This window comes from Rhopilema esculentum, chromosome 15 (assembly GCF_057945365.1).
Source record: "Rhopilema esculentum isolate cy_ngs chromosome 15, ASM5794536v1, whole genome shotgun sequence".
Taxonomy (NCBI): Eukaryota; Metazoa; Cnidaria; class Scyphozoa; order Rhizostomeae; family Rhizostomatidae; genus Rhopilema; species Rhopilema esculentum.
The window spans coordinates 4,543,375-4,566,467 of NC_142829.1; the positions used below are offsets into that span (position 1 = coordinate 4,543,375).

Consider the following 23,093-nt stretch of genomic DNA (forward strand, 5'->3'; position numbering starts at 1 on the left):
TCGTTGAGGAAAGGGCAACTGCCCCTAGTTGCTCCTCTCCCTTAAAATCCGCCATTGTATAGCGATGTACTTGACACAAATAACATAGTTTGAAAAGGCAGAGGGCAGGAGGAAATGGAGAGGGGGCACGGAATGAGGTTGTTAATGTGGGGTTGCAAGGATTTGTAGACTTATACTGTAATAATAGGATATGATTTTTATTTCTACGTAATAAACTTGTAGGACAAAATCTGTAAGGAAAGCCCAATTGACAACATTTGATTTGATTTGTTTCTACCTAGCATCCGAAAAGTAGTTTTAGGACACTGAGAAGCTATGCTTATCGAGCAGTGTCCTGGTCCTTCCGCTCGATGTGACCACAACTCGTGATTCCTACGCCTGGAATTACAGAGAGGTGGCGAACAGACTTTGCCAGAAACTTTGCTAGTCAGAAAGAGTTTGTTACTAAGGTTATTATCTCTCTACGCATAACAAATGAATGGTCAGCACGTGAGTACAATAATCTGTCTAAGTGGAACTTTGATAAAATTTAAGAGAGGCGTCATAAAAGTACACAAATTATTCTATTGGAACCCATTGGTGTAAAAGACGTCTAGACAACAGAAATTTTAAAATAACGGATACCTTCAAAAAACGGACATCCTCAAATTACGGACACCTCCAAGTAACGGACGCCTTCAAATAGGGGACATGTCCTAACAACAGACACGTCATTAAACGGATACTTCTAGTTGTAAAGAGGCAAAGGCTTGGGCTCTCACGGTTCTATACCTATCAATATCTGAGGTCACATGTCTAACAATATATTCAGTACCTAATCTCGTTCATTTAAACCTACCATATAAAGACAACGAGAACAACTTTCACCAGTGGTATCACGGGGGAGGGGGGGCTCAACCCCTTGTTCAAATTCAGAGAGACTTTAGGGACCCAGGTCCCATCCTTAACAAGCCATTATATGTTTGGCTTTGGCGAATTCCCTACTTGGCAATGTGAACTAACCTTATGCTATTGATTATCCATGAATTAGCGATTTCCTATAGTCCAGACGGAAAATAGTTTGAACGATTTCATATACACAACAGAGTATCTTTAACACTAATAAAAGTACACATAGGATGTGACAATGAGTGGGGTCTTGTGGCTTCTAGAGTAGAGCACAGCCCCCCTTTTCTTACTTTTTTGGACGGCATCCCTGAGCATCAATAACGCATGAATTGTCTAAAATCGTTGTTCGTTGTAAGAAATCATTTTAGAAATCCATTTTAGAAAACGCGGAAAGGCTTGAATTGAATACATAATATGGATGGATCTGTTTGAAGCTTTTCGTGCATCTTTCAAGCTAAAAACATTGGAGCATTTGAAGAGAGACAAAGAATCTAGACAGGGGTCTGCGGCATCAGCATGAACCCTCTTTGGTTACGCCCCTGGTTTTACCTCGGGGGTAACTAAATAGGTTTATGGTAAAGGGACGTGCCATTCAATAGAGGGTACCTTTTTCTGATAAGAACGGAATAACCTGTATCACTTTTTGAAATATGTGCGGAATTATCAGTACCATTTCGAGAAACATACAGAAAAGTATGGGACATACAGGGACAGAACTATAGGGAAATATTGCAAAATTATTAGGAGCAAAATTTAGCATTAACAAAGTGAATGAATGTCCCGTTAGAAATGAGAATATAAAGATATGTGTAATAATGAGATTTCTGGGCAAAGTACATGCAAAATTTGTTTAATGATCTTGTTGTGTCTTGAAAAATAACTATTGCCTTGCGGAATAATGGCACGTCTGCGTCCAAAAATATGTTTAGTTATCCCCCGAGGGTTGTAAATTAAGAGTCTATTTTCTATAACTATGCATAAGGTCGACTATGTGGTAGAAAAATTGAAGTTTCGTAGTTCATCTTATTTGACAATAATTAACGTTTCTGTAGATGCATTTAGCAAGATCTGTAAGCTGATCGACACTCCAAAATTCATGTGCTAGTGTCAGCTAGTTGGAGCGAAAATGTTTGCGGTAATCCTCACGATACCCAAAATTCACCGTTCTATTTAGTTTCCAAAATGATTTTGTTATTGCGGTATCAAAAAACATATATTGGTTCGAAAAATACCACGTATGCATTAATAATAAACAATGTTGAGGATGCAACCTTTAGGATTACAAGTTACTGAAAAGTCAATCAAATATGGCTTGGCTTGCTTAATCAGTTTGTAACGAATAGAATTCAGTTTTTCCATTATAGCATCTCACACACCCAAAGATTTGAACACCTGGTGCCTTCTCTCCAATTACTTGGAAAAACACTAAAGCAAATACAGCGCAGTAAGGTGCATAAAGGCAAAAAGAAAAAGTTCCAAAAGTTGTTCTCTTTCATCATAATTTTATAATGGTCGAAAAGATGTAGCTTATTTTCATCACAAGGGTGGACCATTGGTACAGCTAATCATTATGAATGTAACGAGCTAACGACTACTTCTGCAACAGAATAATAACAGTGTCGGCCAAGGACGCCTGCGTCAGGGTAGCCTGCGCCGCAGACCCAATCCTCCAAAGAGAAGAGATTGAATCTTTTTCTTCGCAGATTCAATCCTCTCTTTGGAGGATTGAATCTGCTGCGCAGGCTAGCGCCAGGGGGCAGCGAGGGCAGGCTTCCCTGGTGACGGCTGCAATGGGCACCGTGAGAGGAGACGGTGGGATATTCCATTGAGATACACCTTAGTGATATGTCATAAATGCGCTCAAATATTTGTACCATTATAATATTACAAGCTATTGCAAACATTTCATTCACAGCTTTTAAAAAGAATTATTGTCCATTAGTCGAAATAAAAAATACACCCTACTAACTTTAGGAGGTTTCTCATCAAAGTATCCAAGAAGGGTGGCTATCGCTGTTGAAAATTGATTTTCTAGTTGAAAAATTCTTGCGGTGGCAAGCGCATCGATAAACGAATTTCAAACTTTTGCTTTTATGAAACCATAGAGAACTTGATCAAGTTTCTACATTCCAGCCAAGGAGAGACTCTCTGTTTGCATTCAAAACAAAATTGCAACGTTTATTAGAACCTGAATCCGGAATGCAATTAGTAAGGTTTTAACAAAATCAAACATAGTGGTCACCCATAGACATTTGTCCCAGATTTGAATCGGATGTTGCTAAAAAGGTATGGCAAAGATACTTATTCTTTAGGTAACTGACTTTATAGTACCGTAAATTCTGTATTAAGCATCTAACAGGAGTTACGTATGCAGAAACCGTTGAGGGGTTTAATAGAGAGGAAACTTGATTGACTGAGGGAGGGGGCTCATCCATAATATAAAGCGGAACGGGAACGTCCATTAACGGAAACATCTATACAACGGACACCTTTGAACAAAGGACAGGTATGTTTGTTCCAATTGAGCAAGACACTCTCAAAGGAACCTCAATCCGACACAACTTTCCAACTGACAATTAAACTGGTCCAAACGGTGTCCGTTGCACGGAGGCTCCACTGTATATACTCCTTGAAGCATACGCCCACTGGTTAAAGATATAAAAGAAGATGGACTTGTTGTTCTAAGTCTCTTCAAAGAAGATGGACTTCGAAAATCTCTTCAAAGCAATGTCAGATGAATCACAATCTCATTATCTTCTATGTCAATGTTTACCTTCTGAAGGCCAAACGTTTTTTTGTCTGCATTTTATATTTCTCTAACAATGACTTAACTTTAATGAAGAATAATTTAACAGAAATAACTCTGTGTGTGTTAGATTACATTTCATTTTAACACGAGGCAAACTTTGCACCTCAAATTTTACATCACTTCATTGACTAGTGATTAAAACAGCGAGCATACAGAAATGAATTTACAAAATTCTCAATCATATATTTATGTCCTTTACAAAGCTTTTAGAAACATTAAAACAGTAATTTACAGCCAGATAAAATTCCTTCTACCACAACATTATACGCAGGTATGGTCTTCAGATGCTTTTAACGTGCAATGATAGAGAGGGGTTTGTGTACAGGTAATCCTATAGACAGCTTTCCATAGCAAAGGCAAAATTCACCGCTCTTGTGTACTAGCTTGCTCAGCTGCGCTTACAAGAAAACAAATAGTAGCATATAAAGCATTGTTTGATTGAATATTAGTGACGTTTTGTCGGTTTAAACATAGGTTTAAACCACTCTGCATGTCTTACAGAATAATCTCCCCTTAGTCCTTAACCACGCTTCGGGTAGAATACTTTATTGCCAACACTTGCGTGAGCATGCCTCAACGAAGCTAGATCGATGCTTTCGGTTTATTGAGATAACATACATGATACTTTGGTAGAGAGCATCACCGTTAAACAAACAGCTACCAAACAAACAGTTAGGGAGAGGGGAACACAAGCAAACAAGGGGGGGGGGGTCAATACGATCAAAGAGTACCCAGCCTACCCTGGGTACCAGAGCTTCGAATGATATACAATAAAAAGAGACATCTTTCTTTACAAGTCCTTTTGGAGTATTTCGAGGGTGCGACAACCAGAAACAGACAGCTCTGCGTGAATTAAAGGCTAAACTGCGACTTGCTTATTTTGCAAATTTAAATGATTTTCTATTCTAATACTCTTTCCATAAAAAGAGTATTTTAATGCAATGGTCTTAAAAGAACAACACTAGGTATTCAGCATGAATATCAACCCATTTCCATTATTGCTTTGGCTTTCACCATAATTTAGACCTTTCACGGTTTCAAATTTTGGTGAAGTCAAGGAAATGGATTGTTATATGCTCGACCCATACATTAGAGTGTAGCTAATTACTGACTGCATAACTGCTGTTACTAGTTACAGATCTAGAAAAAATTATACAAATCGAATTACATGCAGTCAGTAGCGTTACCAGGGGGCTGGTGGGTGTCAGTGTACGCCCCTCCTTACTATTCAATTATTTCATTAGAGTAAAGTTAAGAAAACCGAAGCTAACCTTTAAACTCCGCTTGCCATAACGCAAATAGATATTGTCAAAGATATTTTTTATCTTTTTCCACGAAATGAGTAACATTGTCAAACAAAACTTGTTTATAATCTACACAGGTAAATAAACTTGTCAAGGAAAATTGCCAAGGAAAAATTGCTCGTTTAAACGCGGCTTAAACTACTGCTGGCATGACTAGGTCGATTTTACAAGATGTTACTATGAAATGTATAAACGAGTACAACCTTTAGTCGTTTCATTCGTATAAGATACGTTTTAGAAAAGGTTCCGTGGCAATTAACACATTCTCAGTGATTATCTTACACAACTTACAACTGATTGCAGTTTATTATCGCTTTGCTAACTGTTCAGCCACCAAACAGTAAAGACAAAACTGAGCCCCATGCAGTGGCGGATTTAAGGGGGAAGGGGCAACTAGGGGCAGTTGCTCCTCTCTCAACGAGTTGAAGCAAGTCTGGCGACCCTTTTTTGGAAATTGTGCGTCCTTTTGAAGAATGAGAATCAGGTGAAAAAGGTTCTTGGACCGATAGGTTAATTTGCTTCAAGGTTTGCCTCAAAGTTATGTTGTTTATTCTGAAAATGGATCTGAAATTGTTGTATACAGCGTACTCTTGTCACCAATTTTTGAAAATTATTCAGCGCCCCCACTACCAACTGCCCCTCCTTCAAATTTGCTCTGGATCCGCCCCTGGCCCCATGGCCGCCCCTGGCCTGGTGAAATAAGCCTTTGCAAAAAAATTTTGCAGGGTGGCAAATTGTTTTAATATTTCGGATTAATGACCTTGTAAACATTTAAAACTTCGGCTGTCCATAACAACTGGCGAAGACAGCAAACAACATGACTGCATTGCAACTTTGGCTAGATAAAGAAATAACGTAACAATAGGGATGGATTTACGGGGGTGTAAGGGTGCGACACCCCCAATATTCGCGCGTCCTTCCGTAACTAAAACCCAATCATTAACCAGCACCCTTAATCCTTGCCGCTTAAATCCGTCCCTGCGTAACAACAACAGTAGGTTTCAACTGTATCGTGTCTTTTTAAAGTTGCAAGGCAACCATGTCATCAACATAAATATTTATTATGGAAAAACATGACATGGGGAAGGTTCACATCAAAATATTAGTGTGTTAGATTATAGCAAATAAGCCAGTCGCAGAAAGCAGCTGCTGACTTTAATGGTGTCAATATCACACTTATAGCAATAAACAGACGCCCAATTCTTAATATTCATTAATAGAGAGTGCGGGAAATGTTATTTTCCCGCACTCTCTATTAATTATCTTCGAAATCCTGTTGTCTGTAAACTTTCTTAATATTCCTTATAACTTGGCAATTTGACACATGATATGTTTATTCTTAAGTTGTTCGTCAAAACATTAAAAACATATTCAAAACCATGTCATCTTGTTTGTAGCCCTTTATGATTTGATGCACTGATTTGTAGCCCTATTTTGCAGCACTTAATTCAAGTTCGATGAATAGAACTTGGCCCCTCCACCTTGAAATTCGTGGCACGAGCTCTGATATCTGCCCTTTTTCAACTGAAAATAATTTTGGCATAGGTGGACAAATAGGTGGACATCTTGGAAAGTTGCTCTAAAGTCCAAAATGAATGTGCATTTCACTCTTGATGAAAGAGTATTGCCTTTTTGCAACAGGTGTATCTAGCAGGACTTCAACTTATTTTGTCACAACATGACAACTACAGTAGAAACCCGCATATAAGAACCCATATCATTCAGTTTAGCCGTTTAGCCTAGGCAGGTTCTTTGTCAATCAGTGTCTTTTACCACCTTAGAGATCAGGGTCTTACAAAATCAATGCTTTCAAATTGCACTTTAAAACATGTGTCAATTGTGCTACAGCTTAGATATCTATACTGAAAGTAGAAGCTAAGAAGTATTCTCAATTCTTTGAATAAGAATCCTCCTTAGGAATGAGGGCGAATGAGATGATTATAAATAAGGTCTAAAATAGCTCTTTTTACCCTGCAGGTTCTTACCAAAATTTTGCCTTATATGCAGGTTTGAAGAACTATATTTGCACTAAAAAAATTCAAGTCACTGCTTCATTAGTTAAAAGAAAATGTCCAATAACGTATATGACTACTATGGTGGCTTGGAGAGAGGAATCATTTTATCAAGACACTTGAATATGCGTGCTTAAGGACCAGGATACTGGGGGCAGGGGCGTCTTGGCCTCCCCAAAAATCTATAACAGCATGAGTAAAATATATTATTTTGTAAAATATGGCTGTCTACATTTATTTATCAGGGCTGGCCCCCCAAAGAAAAAGTTGTATCTCGGTCTTTGTGCGTGAACATAAGTCCCAGGATTATATTTTTACAGGAAAGAAGCAAAGCAAGCAAAGACAACATGAAAACTGTGAAAACAGAAGAACAGGACAAATAAAACTCAAAATGTAAAATTACAGGTTGACTCAGCTTATAGACACTCTCCTTAAAGTCACATTACTGGTTACAGTCACCCAAAATTTAGACCGAAATATGCAGAATTTAGACCCAAATATACAGTCACACTCTGCTTAATGTCAAAAAAAGTCGAGTAACTTTTGGCGTGACTATAACCAGGGTCTACTGTATGAAGAGAACAAGAGAGAAAAACCACAGAAGAAATTTATTCAAGTTAAATGATAACCAAGGCAGTTTTAGGGGATACTATATTACTTTAAGTAAATGCATCTTTAATTAGATGATGCCTGAAAAAAATGCCCTTACTCAAACATGTTTTGTATATGTTTGACTGTGCTAAGTATGAAAAATGTCCCCTCTCAGTTTAAATGCCTGTCTGGAATGAACACCTGTACAAAAGCATAGAAATGTAAAAAATGTCCTTGGCTTTTTTAAATTTGGTATTAGGAAAGGCAATGATTTAATTGTATTTTGTTCTCTTAAGATATTCCCTTCAGTGATATTTGAAACACTTCACTGTTGCCCGAACTTCAAATAATCAGGAGCCCACAGTTTATAATTGTAGCCATGGCAATCAGATTTACAAGGACTGATGTTCTTACTTGTTCACATAAAAATAGGATTATTGAATAGGAAAAAAAGGAGGCTTTTTATTATGGCTTTCAAAATCACAGCTGAATAAGACTTATGATGAGTAGAAGTTAAGGCAATAAATAAAATCACAATCTATAGGTAGATAAGGGACAACAAATTTATCAGTCACCATGCCAGACCCAATCAAATATCGTTGGAGCTTTGTTGTTATGACTAGATTTACTTGAAAATTGAATAAAAGAATTAAAGAAATACTGGCAGAAGACAGGTTGTGATAACCAAGGGTTTAATAGGCAATTTTTGTCCTGTATATCTTAAGAATGCCCACTAAATTCTCCAGAAAAAGTATGACCCAAACATCTGGATTTAATTATTTTGCAGCAGGGAATCGCAAACAACTGTTAGCTGATAAAAAACTCCAAAGGCACATTTGCTTTTTTTACCTGCCAATTTTAATGAAACCAGAAAAAACAATCTTTTTTATGAAATTGAGCATCTGCAAGGCACACAATTACAGCCAACAGAACAATCATCAAGAGATATGCATTGCATGTCAAATGCAAAATGATGACTAATATACAAAAAGTTCCCTAATCTAGAACACAGCCAAAGCCTGCAACCAATACTGCACATATCAAACAAATACCAATTCCAAAACATTTTTCCATCATAGGGTTGTTTAGTGACAAAATGGTATAAAAACATTGATAGCAATCATTATGGATGACATGCACTTTTCAGAGTGCATACCTATTACTTTGCTTTTATTGAGCAGTTTAACATATAAGTTGTCATGTCTTAAGTAGATACAAGTATGTTATAGACAGTGAATCATTTTGAAAGGTAAAAACAATAATCTTAGTTGACTAACACTTTCTAATTATCTTGTTTAATAACTTAAGTGTCTTTTGGCATTAACCTGGTGTCAGCTTAGCTACAATAACAACTATAGTTTAGTAATGGAGGAATCAAATTCCAATAATTTTATTGCAAAGTAGAATGTTCATTCTTAGTTTCGTTCTCATTCTAATACCATAAAATTAAAATCTTAAAAACTGTTTGCACAATGTAAAGATTTCAGCACTTTTTTGTGTAGAGTGTTAAAGAATTGCTTTGCAACTTTAACATCCAACAACTTTAGTTCAATGTTTATTGATTGCTACCCTAGAACCTTATAAATAATGCCTAATGAGTAAAATGCTTATAAAATAGTTAATTTTTCAGACAATACATCTCTCTAAACGACATACAAATTTCCCATTATTCCAACTAACACTGGCACATAAGGGGTTAGATATAACAGTTTGGGGCTCTACTCTGGATCACAGTCTTTTAGATAATCTTTCTGGAAACTTTGCCAGTCAATGCTTTTCAAAAGAGTAACATTAAACATGCATAAAAAAGTAAATAAGCATGTTTACCCTTAAATGGCTCTGTTTGGTTGGCTTTGTATAGGAAAACCTTAATGTCACCAAACCCAGTGTGTCTTGTGTCCTAATATTGGGTTATGCATTTACCTTAATGCTCCAGGACTTTTGATCATGGGACAGTTACAGATTGTTGTTGAGAATTGTGAGTTATAACAACAGAAGTTTCTGGTTCAGAAAACGATTGAGTCTGCTGAATTTGCACTTGGGTTTGTAAGTCAAGTTGTTGAGAAACAGTTTGTTGTTGATTGCTTTCGTGTTCTTGGCGTAGTTGATGCTGCTGCAATAATTGTGGCAACGATACAACTTGATGCATGTTTACAGGCTGAAGTTGACTGCTTTGGATTATATGCGATTGTGGATGGTGGAAATTAGTAGTTGTAACATTAGCATGAATAGCTATTTGTTCAATAAGAGGAACAGACGCTGTCATACGTTTTTCCTTTTGCCTACGATTACAAAACCAAACACGAACAACTTCTTTTTCTAGCTGTAACTGCTCAGCCAGTGAGCCAATTTCTTGTGCTGATGGCTTCGGATTTTTACAGAAATAACTTTCCAGTACACCTTTAACGGAAACTTCTATTGATGTACGCTTTTTCCGTTTCCTTCCAAGTGGTATATTTTTATCAAATATAGCAGTCGTTGCACCAGTGGTGTTTATATCGGCTTCTTCGAGCCATTTTGCAAGCAAAGGTTTCAATTTGCACATATTTTTAAAACTTAACTGCAAGGCTTCAAAGCGACAGATTGTTGTTTGACTAAAAACATTGCCATAAAGTGTTCCAAGAGCTAGGCCAACATCTGCCTGAGTGAATCCTAGTTTAATTCGACGTTGTTTGAACTCCTTAGCAAACTGTTCGAGATCGTCAGAAGTCGGAGAACTATCGTCTTCGTTTGGTAGAGGTAATGACAATGATATGTCCGAAGGATGTACTGTTGTAATACCGGTTTCGTTTAAATTTGGAGACGATGACAAGTCTGGTTTCTCCTCATTTGGTTCAGGTACAGTATTGATCGTGGCTTGTTGTTGTATATCACCGTTCATGTTTATCAAAGTGGGTTGTGTTATACCTGGTGGAGCGGCCAGATGAATCCGGATCGGATTTATATGGTCGCTAACAGAAGGCCATATCTGCTGTAAAGATCTTGGCTGTATCAACGGACTAGCAACCGAGTTAATTACATTCGAGTTCAGCAGCAAAGGCTTCACATCTTGGCTAGCAGTGGAACTTTGTGCAGCCCAGACGATAGTGCCATGCTCCGACTTGACCCACTGAGGCGCACAAACGCTGAAAACATTTCTTTGAGCAATAGTCTCCAACGCTTTCCTCTCCTGTTCGCTGAACTCCCCGTGTAGAGTAGATGTTTGCCCTTGGTCTGTTGGCTTGGCTTGCTCAACCACATTATTGTTGTTCAGATTTTGTGTCTGCGTCGCCATCAAGCTCGCAGGCAGCAACGAAAATGCAAATGATCTTGGCAATATTATTTAAATTTTTTCGAATCGTTCTCGTGTCATAATACGTACAATGACCCGGCGCGATGGCAAATTTTGGACTCACAACTGAGGCCCATATGCTGCCGCATAAAGACTTCACAAAGGTTTCGTGAAACACCGCATCTGATTGGTCGACAGCTATTTAGAATGATTTCAATCGTGTGTTAATTAATAATGAGGTTTGCAAGCGAATCCATGCGCTGATTGGTTGATGCTCATAATCAGTACAATTCAGGGGGGACACATTTGGCGACTATAATCAATAGGGGTAGCTCTAAAGGTCACACTTTGGGTCTGCCTTTTAAATTCGCATAGACTTCGACAATAAAGTAAACACCCGCTTATATGAACCTGGTGTTATAACAACCTGCAGCTCAAACTTTGGAATTAGAACCCCAATCGGCCTTAAAACTGGAGCCGGTTCTGCTCTGCATAAATCAAAATGGTTGCCCTTTTCTAATTTTTGCAACATTGTTACCAAATGATCAATCGATCAAAATAATCAACAATTAATTTCCAGCCAAATTCTCAATGCACACAATGGTTTAAGCCAAGAAATAACATTAGTATCACTTTAAAAACCAGGGCTTTTCACCGTTCAATGTTCATTGTACAGGAGTCGAGAAGAACTTTACATATTATAATTATTAAACAAAACTTCTATTGGGAAACTAGTATTGTCTAGTTTTTTAAAATTCAGAAACAACATTAGGAATCAAATAGAATTTAAGAAACTGCTTCCGTTATCAGCATCAAAATATTTTTCCTGTTTTCCATCTTTAAATTTGGTTTTCAAATACGGGTAAAGAAATTATAACATCAGCTACAATCCTCAAAGGTCAATCATTGAAATATCTATACTTTGCTTACTTAAACATTAAATTTATAAGATCATAGTATATTCAGCCGTTTATGTGCACCGTTTCTGACTATCTGACTATCTGAATTTTTGAATCTATTAAGAAGTTTTCCAACCATCACTTCTAAAAATTGAACAACTCTTGCAACAACAATCCTCGTGAAGGCTTCCATTGTGTGTTGTAACCTTATGAATAAAATTTTATAAATAGTTTGAAAATATATTTTTCCCAACAGTTGTTTTTATATTGCGTATATATTTTTTCTTCTCTGTTTATTGATCAAATAGATCGAATTGATGTTTTGAAGTTCGCTGAAATTTCTGAATATAGACAATATTGGTTTATCGGTAACGCTTTTGATTTTTCTCGTTTGCGGCCTATCTTGACCTATGTCTGAAACGAACTCAAGAAAATAATTTAAGTGCTCTGAGTATGTTTTGATACAAAGATCAGAAAAATTTCAAAATCTTCTTTCTGATGAATTAGAAACTCTAGAAAAAACTTCGACTGCAATTACGCTTTGAATAGTTTACATGTCAAATACAATGACGTTTCGTTTCGATTACGAGGAGATTACGAAGATAATGTACCTTTAAAATTTGCTCTGCAAGTTTTAGAGTGAATTTTTTTTATAAAAATGAGTTCATGGGCTTTTAACGTGGGTGTTATCTGTACTTCAAAAACTGGGGAAATAATTAACTGACCATGCCATGATATTTAAAGCAGCACTACCGCTAAGAACCTAGCTATGCTACCGCTAAGAATCTAGTCTTGAATTAGCTAGAATATTTGGTTTCCAGCAATTCAAGCCAACAGAAAATTAATAAGACATTGTATTGTACCAGCCTAAGCTTGAAAACAATCATGGCAGGCCAATGACCGAAATAAGGTTTTATTCAATTACACGTTTTTTTACTATAAGAAACTAGTACTAGGATTGAGAAGCATCAGTACAAAGCTCAAGAAAAAATTAAGAAACTTTAATTTTTTTAAAAAAGATTCAATGATGTGTACTGGACTGTAAAGGGCTCCGAGGAATATAAAACTCCAAAAGATATTTCAAATGGATTCTTAGTAGAAATCATGATGGATGGAGGTATATCTTGATTTTCTTTCAATTAAACACGCTTTCATCTTTAGGTTTAGGCTACGTTCACCCTGCTCCGTATTCGCTTCACTCCGTTTTTGTTGATGAAAACGATGTCCGTCGAAAACGACTGCTCCAATAAAAACGCTGCTTGTGGCCTCATTTTTGAGGAGCAGAGGCTTTCACGAATCTGAGGGCACTTTTTGGAAATCCTATTGTTTTATCTGAAAATCCCTGAAAATTTGTTTGTTTTTGTGAAAATCTGAAGAGTGAACTGCCCCTCGCACAAATCCTCATCAAGTTGGCATCACATGAATTTAGTGACATATTCATCACAAATTTTTCAAAAAATCCCAACTGAAACAGGTTTTGCCAATAAGCACAAACTAAAACCTCGCGAGGGTCATTGATGGAGGAAAATGTTATGTTACAGTACTATAGACGTTTGTTCGGAAATGCTTTTATTGGTCAGAGTGGTTGGAAAGAGGTTATTCTTATCACCAAAAACTTGTGAGTGGGTGTCTCCTTCAATTTGTTGCGTGGATTGTCTTAAAAACAAAACAATCTTTAACTTTTAGCTAGTTTACGGAAATGGAAATGGCAAAAATTCTGGACATTCGTAAAAGGCCTGGCAGCATAGCCAGATACAAATACACAGTCATATTTTATTAGAAACTAATAAGGTCTGGGGCTGGCACTGGTACACACTTTTCTTATTAGGATATTGTTCTAAATAATATTCAGACTCTGAATCATCGAATTCTTAAGAATATCATAAGAGTAAGAAAACTTTTAAGAAAATATTCAGGCTCAAAACGAAAATTTCTTGAGAATATCGAGGCTGGACAAAATTCAGATTATTCTCATGAAAAAGAGGGTAGGCAGTTTCTTAGATTTTCGGGCCATTTTGCTACAAAAAGGCCCTTACTTACGCGTTAAGGTCAATACCTGGCAATAATACTCCCTTGAGTAGTTGAAGTCAAAATAAGTTTTTAAATGTAAACTTCTTGAGTGGGCGCTTTGTTAAGAATGAATGTTGTTTGCATGTCAAGTGTAGTGTTGCAGTTTATAGTGGTATTCAATGTGCCACTATGGAAAATTGAAACTGCAAGTTTCTCAACTTGTTAAACTCAGGTACACTCATTTTTTTATAAGAAACAAAGATCGAGGATGAGTATTCCAGTTTCTTAATGTTCTGGAACGTTCAATACTCATTGTTTCTTAAGTGTTTCTTAGTTATGATGTCATGAATGATGTTATGAAATGTTCGTGACCTTTCTTATCACGTCAAGAGATTCGATTCCATTCTGATGCTGTACTTAGATGTAGGACGTATATTTTTATCCCTTGGGTCTCAAGTTCTAGGCCAACAGGGCAATCAGGTTCTTGGATTTTAAAAAACTTTGTTGTTCTCAGTTTTATCACGATTTAATAGTTTCTTAATTTTTTTGCTTCGAGTACTGAAGTTTCTTAATTTTTTCTGACTGTCCAGTACCACCTTTTTTAAAGCCAGTTTCTTATGCAAAAATACATGTAGGCCAAGGCTAATCTGGAGTGTCCAATTAAATTTCGAGTACAATATCGGCAAATGGAAATTGAAGCTATGGCGGTCGCACGACTTGGATTCTATTACGTCTGTTTGTTCCTATGGTCGTTTTCATCGATCAAGAAGCTTGCATTTTGCAGCACCGACTCATTACCAATCATGCTAAATTATTTGGATATGGATGAAAATTTCTCTGAAAGCTATATATCTTCTTCGCTCTGGGTACAACGACAGAGCCGTGGGATACAGCTTCGACCAGATGGGCCTACTTTTATTCAAATGATGCTGTTACTCTGTGGCGATGTTGAAACATGCCCAGGTCCATCCATAAAGTGTTGTTCGTGTGCCAAAACAGTGAGAAAAAACCAAAGTAGAGCTACGTGTATGCAATGTCAGGACACATTACACCTGAAATGCTTGACCAAAGATCTTAATGAAGCTCGCTGTTTATCGTGCTTAACAAAACATGATCGCGAAAGTCCGAACGAAGCTGCTGACATTCAAAACACAGCAAATGGTGTAAACGCTGACACACATTATGAGTTACCCGAGCTGGCTGTATTGCAAAATAAGCCTGGCCTCAAAATCTTACATCAGAATATCAGAGGGCTCCTAACACATAAACACAACATCTGTCATCTTTTAGAGAGCTTTAAAAAGATCCATATTCTCTCCCTCAGCGAAACTCACCTTTCAAAGGATGATGAGGCTCAGGCTAAAATTTCTGGCTACGATTTTATCGCAAAACCAAGACTTTCAAACCCGGATAAAGGAGGCGGCGTGGGGATATATATCGCATCCCATATACCATATCAACGAAGATTTGACCTTGATCAACCCGAAATGGAGTGTATTTGGTTGGAGATCCTATTTCCCAAAACAAAAGGTATCCTTATTGGCATCATTTACCGGCCACCAGATACGTCAAAATATCTTCCAGAAAATTACGCAACCAAATTTAAAACAATGATGGACATAATTTTTACGGAAGATAAAGAAACTCTTATTCTGGGTGATTTAAATTGTAATTATCAAGATAAAACAGACCACAAAGAATTAAAAGATATACTGTCTTCATTTGGACTGAAACAGCTGATCAAAGCTCCGACGAGGATAACTAGACTCTCGTCCACGCTTATTGATGTTATATGTTCAAATGAGCCACAAAACATTTGCTCCCCGACAGTAATTCCTGCTGGTCTTAGTGATCATGAGCTGATTGCTTGTGTCCGCAAACTGCACAACATAAAACAAAAGCCCAAAGAAATTAACTGCAGAAACTATTCAAAGTACAACCAAGCTTCCTTTTGTGAGGATCTGGGATCTCGAAATTTTGATCGGATCTACTCAGCTACCTCTGTAAATACAGCATTGGCATTGTTCAATGAGACCTTAACACAATGCATAGACAAGCATGCGCCTTTTGTCAAGAAGCGTATAAAAGGAAGGCTTTGTCCATGGCTCTCTAAGGAACTCAAACAAGAAATGAATATCAGGGACCAGCTTCTTCGCAAGGCCCGACGCTCAAACACTGAATTAGACTGGTCTACATATAAGCGTAGCAGAAACAGAGTGAACAATCTTGTTAAAAGCAATAAAGCAAGATATAACAAAGAAGTATTGCGGGATAATGCCGATTCTGCAGAAAAGTTTTGGTCTGCAATAAAGAAAATATACCCTACAAAGGAAACTTCGACGACTACAACATCAATGATAGAAGTGAATGGTCAAAAAATGACAGATACAAATGAAATAGCAAATGCTTTCTCCAAACATTTTGCAACAGTAGCCAACGCCTTAAAGGCCAAAACGCTATTACTGAGAAATTTTATCTGGATGCCACAGAAGAGCTTTGCTTCCACCGAGGAAAAACACTTCCGCTTCCAATCAGTCAATCCAATCCAAGTCTATAATGAGTTGAATCGTCTTAAACGAAAGAAAGCAGTGGGTGTCGATAATTTTCCATCTGGAATGATAAAAGACGCGGCATCTTTTGTAGCTGAACCACTGACCTACATCATCAACATGTCTATTGAAACAGGTTTTGTACCATCCGACTGGAAAATAGCAAAAGTTATTCCGGTGTTTAAATCAGGAAGCAAATCAGACTTGGATAATTATAGACCCATATCAATTTTACCAATTCTGTCGAAATTGTTGGAAAAGTTCATTCACAAACAGCTGCTTGACCATTTGGAAAAGAATTGTATGCTGTTCAACTTTCAATTTGGTTTCCGTTCCAAGCGCTCAACAGAATTAGCAGTGACACTCTTGACTGATCATATACGAAAGGAAGCTGACAACGGCTCCCTCACAGGGGCCATCTTCATCGATCTGTCAAAAGCTTTTGACACGGTCAGTCATTCAAGCCTTCTAAACAAGCTGCCTTACTTTGGGATTCATGGAACTGAGTTAAACTGGTTCACTGACTACTTGTTTAACCGGAGCCAGTTTGTTCAAAGTAATGGATGTGCCTCTGATATCACGCCAGTATTTTGTGGAGTACCACAAGGATCGATTATTGGTCCTCTGTTGTTTATAATGCATTTTAATGCGGCTCACACTGTTCTACAGAATTCTAAAATCATAACATACGCTGATGATACAGTAATATTTGTGTCAGGCAGTTCCATAGATGAAATTGAAGGCAAGCTAAATAATGACCTGGGACACCTAAAAGCCTGGTTCGATGAAAATGAACTACTGATAAACTTGAAAAAGGGAAAAACAGAATCAATGATCTTTGGCACAGCTAAACGACTAGGTAAAACAGAGAAGAAGGAGATGAAAGTTGAAATAAATGAAACATCGATTGCAGGGACTTTAAGTTATAAGTATCTTGGAGTGCATCTAGATCAATCATTGAACTTTGCAACCCACTTTGACAAGGTTTTTAAAAAAGCTACAGGAAGATTAAATTTGCTTCGACGCATTAGGAGCTCCATTGACTCTGCGAGCGCTGAAAAGATCTATCGCACCATGATAATGCCTGTTTTTGGATATTGTGGTACGCTGTCCCTCGGTTGGTCTACATCATACAAGAAAAGAATTGAAAGTCTTGAGAGTAGAAGCCTTGATGTTATTAAATCGACCAAGGTTACGTCTGTCAGCTTGCGTGTGCCCAGTATCAATGCAGGAGTGAAAAAGAGGTCCTGTAATTTGGTGTTTGATACCTTACAAGGCAATGTTTGTGATGCAATGACAGATTACTTCGTTATAAATGCTCATGGGAAAAATACTAGAAACGACAAACATCTAGTCAAGTTGCCTCAAGTGAAAACAGAATTTGGACGCAAAGGTTTTTACTATCAGGCAGGAAAGGAATTTAATGACCTGCCACTAAGTGCAAGAAAGATTAAATCTAGAACTATTTTTAGACGATTTTTAGAAACTTATTTTAATTGATGTAAAATTATTTTATCTTTAGATTGGACTATATTGAACTTTTGTAATCCGTTTTTAGATCTTACCATTAATTTATTAAGTATCAGGACCCTAATGACAACAGTACATATTGTACTGATAGGTTATCCTGTTAAAATATTCGATTTATTATATTATTATTATTATTAATCTTGAAGTGAACAGTAAATTGATTACATGAAAAATTATAAGAAAATTTACATATACAGTTGTAAGAAGAAAACGTTAATACCAAATTTTTCATTTTCTGTTTCATTGGCTGAAGACGGGTGACAGGGTGCATTAAATCAACAAAGCCCACATGATTTTCGGCTCACAAACTTATTGTGATCCGGCTACGTGCTCAAGGGCCAAGCTGATCCTTTGTTTCTCTCTGATTCTAAAAAATCATAGCATAACTGAGCGTTAAATTCCAAAGCTTTTAAGTTGCTGTTTCTACAATCCTTGACAAAAGTCCTTGGAACACCCTGTGACCAATGAAAGATTTTGAAGAAATAAAGGTTTCCGGCTGTAAGATACAGATATACCCCCCCTCCCCCCAAAAACAATGTTGGCTGAAAAGACTATTACTTACCCTAGCTGATAAACTGACATTGGACGAATTTCAAGCTTTGAAACTGTTGTTATTCAACATTGTTTCAAGGGGGAGAGGGGGATGCTACTGAATTTATGCGAAATTTTAGCTTGGTGTACCAAGACTTTTGGCAAGGATTGTCTGAGCGCTTTTTTTTAAACCGTTAGTTGCATGAAAATCAATGTTATGGGGGTAGGGGTTCTTGGTAGCGCTGATTTCATTGGCGTCGAAAAAAATTTGATATTTAAAATGGAATTGGCCTAATTTAGCTATTTTTCGAATTTTAGAGATATTATGATTATTATTCACTTGTTTACTTGAATTCTTCAAATTCTGCTCTGTTTTTTTCGAAATTAGATATTGAAAATTCACCAGACTTGCAAGGGAAAAAACAAAAGATGAAAAACAGGAAAATTAAGTATTGCAATTGCTGTTCAAAGCACATGTACGTGTGAAAATGTCTCCAAGATAGAATTTTTGGAATGTCAATGGCGGAAACCTTCCTGTTTCTCACTGTGTCGGTGTTGTATAATTAAACGATAAGCTAAGAAATAAAAACGAAATTGACTATAGTATCAAAAGCAGTTGTTGAGTTGCTCTTTAACAAACATGGTGTTTCATAGCAAAATTAGCGACAGAGAGAGAGCGTTGGCTTGCTACTTGCGAAAGGGAAGGTCTTTGTCGTTTCGAAAAATAGCGGAACATTGCAAGATTTCTGTTTCAAGTGTGGTCCGTATTTGTAAGGAGGGGCCTTCAACTAAACAAGAGAATAAGAGGACAGGTAGACCACCACTGATGAGCAAAAGAGACAAGGCAAGGTTTCTTAGGACTTTCAAGAAGATGCGAGAAACAAATGGAAACGTCAGAGTGATGGATGTAGCAAAGGAATGCCAGATCACACATGTTAGCTACAGGACTTTGGTAAGAGCTCTGCATGATGCTGGATATAGGTTTCTGAATCCTAGAAAGAAGGGTATACTGTCAGCTAAGGATAGGAGGAAGAGAGTATCATATGCCAGGGATGCTTTAAAGAAACATGACAGAAATTTTTGGACGGACGATGTTTTGATGTATCTGGACGGAGTTTCATTCCATCACAAACAAAATCCGTATAACGACGCTTTGTGCCCAAGGGGACGAGTGTGGAGAACAAAAAAAGAGGGCCTTGTGTTTACAAGTAAAGGATCGAAGAACTTGCCTGGAGGGCGTACACTACATTTGTTGGTTGGTGTTTCCTATTCGGCAGGGGTTGTTGTTGCGGAGGAGTACGAGAAGATGAACGCCCGGTGGTTCGCAAAATTTGTGCATGAGACATTGGACAGCACTCTCAGAGAATGTGCAGCGATGAAAAAGAAGGAAAAACTGTTATTCGTTATGGACAATGACCCCAGTCAAAGGAGCAAATTGGCAAGCGATGCTTTAGAAGAAGTGGGTGCTGAACTTGTTGAGATACCAGCAAGATCACCGGACTTGAATCCTATTGAAAATTTATTTAATATTATAAAATGTAATTTGCGACAGGAGGCGTTGAGAGGAAAAATCGTGAAAGAGGACTTTCAGACTTTTAAAGGAAGAGTTTTGCAGGCATTTAGTGACTTTGATGTAACTGTTATAGATAGAACTATTCGAAGCATGCATGATCGTTTGAGCACTCTAGCCATAAATGATGGATATAGAACTAAATACTAATTCAAAAAAACTTAAAAGTGTTTTTTTGTATGAAAGTTTCTAACTTATGTATCATAAAATTTGAACTGCAGCTTTGAAATTGCTTTTGTTCTCTATGGATTTGTTTCTCTGTAGTGTTTGGCAGCTCCTCCGTAAGCTGCGTGTTTGAAGATTATTTTAAAATACTCATACTAGCAGTTCATCTGAATTTATTGCTTATTGTTTATCAGCAAAAATTTTCAAAAAGCCCTTTATAACTGACTAATTAGTATTGTTGTTCAAAGTTCTGGATAACGTCCATTGCTTACGTAATAAAAAGTGATAGAGTTGAATTGGATTGGAAAAATGCTCTTGGCCACGGTTTACCATCACGGTTTACCATTTTAAAAAAGCTTATAAAAAATAACAGGTTGCAGGTATATTTCGGTAGTTTCCGCAAAGGAGGTACATTACAACGTACCACAAGGCTGATAACTTTCTACGAAACTGGATTGATAAATTTTGAGATTTAGCCAAAAATGTTCACGGTTTACCATTTTTGAAAAAAATGAATCTTAACTGTTCCTGTTCTTAGATGGAAAATGGTAAACCGTGGTGATTTCTTTCAATTACACTCGAATAGGCAAACGCGAGAATGGTTTTTTTTTGTCTTTAGAATGTACATCATAGTGTACCACTTTTTTCGGGGAATTATTTTAAAACTGTCATATAAACAAGAAATTCAAGGGGGAAATGCAATGGTAAACCGTTGTCGTTTGGCTGCCCGAGTACCATTTCGCTTTGTACGGGGCAGCTTCTCTAGGAAGGAGCGTCTGGAAATCATTGTTATTCCAAGAGCATTTTTGCAAAACAATGGCCACATGGGGAGACTGTCTTCTGCTCTTCCAAAGAAAACTGATGCCTGAACGTAAATATGCGCCAGCGAACAGACATCATTTCTGTTTCACGATCATCCATTACCGAGCCTTTGATAAAGGAGATGGGGGCCTTGGCAGTAGCAAACACTGGAGTGTCCCTCGTGAACTCGATGTCCTTGCTGTAGTTGGTTTTGGGTGCAGCAAAATGTACCACATGGCCTTCAAGCAACAGCAGCATGTCAGCCCAAGGAAGTATAACGGGAGACCAACGAAAATCGTTGAGGAATATAACCTCCTTGTTCTCAACTCCAAGCCATGCATACGAGCAAGTAGCTGGGGACAGAAAGCTATCGTACACCACTCTAAGGGGGTCTAAGATGAAAGTCTTGCCACAGTTGGCGGGGCCAGTAATGTAAATATTACGGCCCTTGCCACGACCCATAACAAGCAGTTTGACAATGGCATTTGCAAACACAGACCTATCGATGCAATTTTTGTCAAGGATTTGGAGAGCACACTCGAGCCACTGGCCTTCACAGGTGCACCCAACGCTAAGCTGCTCCTTAAGGATGTCTATTCTAGACATAGAAGCCCTTTCTTGCTTCTCCTTGGCAGTCTCCAACTCCCATACGGTGTCCAGAAGATCATTCAGCTTTTTATCGCCTCTGTTCAGGACAAACTCGTACAACCTTCTGTCACCCTTTTCAAAACTGGACTTAGCCCGAACAAGAACATCTAAACGCGATCGCAGCTTATTTTCAACTATAATATTGGCGACATCAAAGTTTGAAAGACGCTTTGACTTCAGCTTCTTTTCCTTTGAAGGGTTTTTTGCAGCTTTTTTCCTTGTTGCCTTGCTCGTTTTTGGAGAAGAAACAGTTTCAGGGTGATTGCTGCTGGTAATGAAACTACTATCCTCCTTGACAACATAATTGAATGCTGTATGATAGCCTGTGTGACCAGAAAAATTAATGACAATACCATACTTTTGTTGGACATAATTTTTCACTTTTAGCCATCTCTGTAATTTGTCCAACAAAATGCACATGTGGAAATGGTAGCCGTTTACTTTGTGCTGCTCCATGCAACATGCCCATTGGGAAATTTTTGCTGTCGTTACTGCCTCAAAACATTTCACGATCATATCAGAGAATTTTTCTCTATCATAAACTTCAGTGTTAGCGCTACTGTATGTTATCAGATAAACTTTTCTTACGTCTCTGCCCCCAATTTTTTGAGGATCTGCGTTGCTACTGGAGTTAGCCATTTTGACTATCTGAAGACATATGTAATCATAATTAAAGAATTTCAACTTTTACTCCCTCAACCGTCAACCAAATTGGCCTCGGTTTCAAAAAGTGACCTCCCTTCTTTAGGTAGATGCAACAAATTTTCAGAATACAAATAATTTCTAATTTTGCTTTATTTTACGTATGAAACCAATATTTTTAGAGTAGATAGACAATTATGTTATGAAGTGGACTAGATATTGAAAAAAAAACACCACCACTGAAATCAGCGGCATGGAAAACCTCAGATTGGAACTAATTGCTTGATCTCAAATGCACTGCTTCAAAAATATTTGTCAGACAATCCTTGACAAAAGTCCTTGGAACACCCTGTGACCAATGAAAGATTTTGAAGAAATAAAGGTTTCCGGCTGTAAGATACAGATATACCCCCCCTCCCCCCAAAAACAATGTTGGCTGAAAAGACTATTACTTACCCTAGCTGATAAACTGACATTGGACGAATTTCAAGCTTTGAAACTGTTGTTATTCAACATTGTTTCAAGGGGGAGAGGGGGATGCTACTGAATTTATGCGAAATTTTAGCTTGGTGTACCAAGACTTTTGGCAAGGATTGTATATTGTATTTGCAAATATACGCCCTTTGTTTTCAAATAAGTGTATTTTGTGGCCTCGTAAAAATAATCAGATTATTTATAAACTGTTCATTCCAAGATTCCAAGATTGATGGAACTACAGCCTGATCTGCAAGCTGAATTGCCGAAGAGATGGTGTTTATTTACATGGCCGACTAGATTAAAAAGGGAGAATTAGGCCTATAAGGTCCAAACAGAAGAAATAAAAGCTAGGGTTGCTTAAATGCGCAGGTGCTGCGCCAAAAGGTTGATGGAGTA

The 23,093-nt window shown here is 37.5% G+C and overlaps 2 protein-coding genes across 2 annotated transcripts in view; both read right to left on the reverse strand.

Annotated features, from left to right (window-relative positions):
- LOC135685174 (uncharacterized) overlaps positions 1-23,093 on the reverse strand; it is a 43,250-nt gene that overhangs the window by 8,688 nt on the left and 11,469 nt on the right. The gene's annotated exons all lie outside the window — the stretch shown is intronic.
- Positions 3,761-12,080, reverse strand: LOC135685173 (uncharacterized). The gene has a single exon (XM_065201006.2). The coding sequence runs from the start codon at positions 10,876-10,878 to the stop codon at positions 9,550-9,552; it is 1,329 nt and encodes a 442-aa protein (XP_065057078.1). The 5' UTR covers positions 10,879-12,080; the 3' UTR covers positions 3,761-9,549.

What these genes read in the sequence shown, in the direction of transcription:
- LOC135685173 (XM_065201006.2), bottom strand. Translation starts at nt 10,878, where the DNA reads ATGGCGACGCAGACACAAAATCTGAACAACAATAATGTGGTTGAGCAA.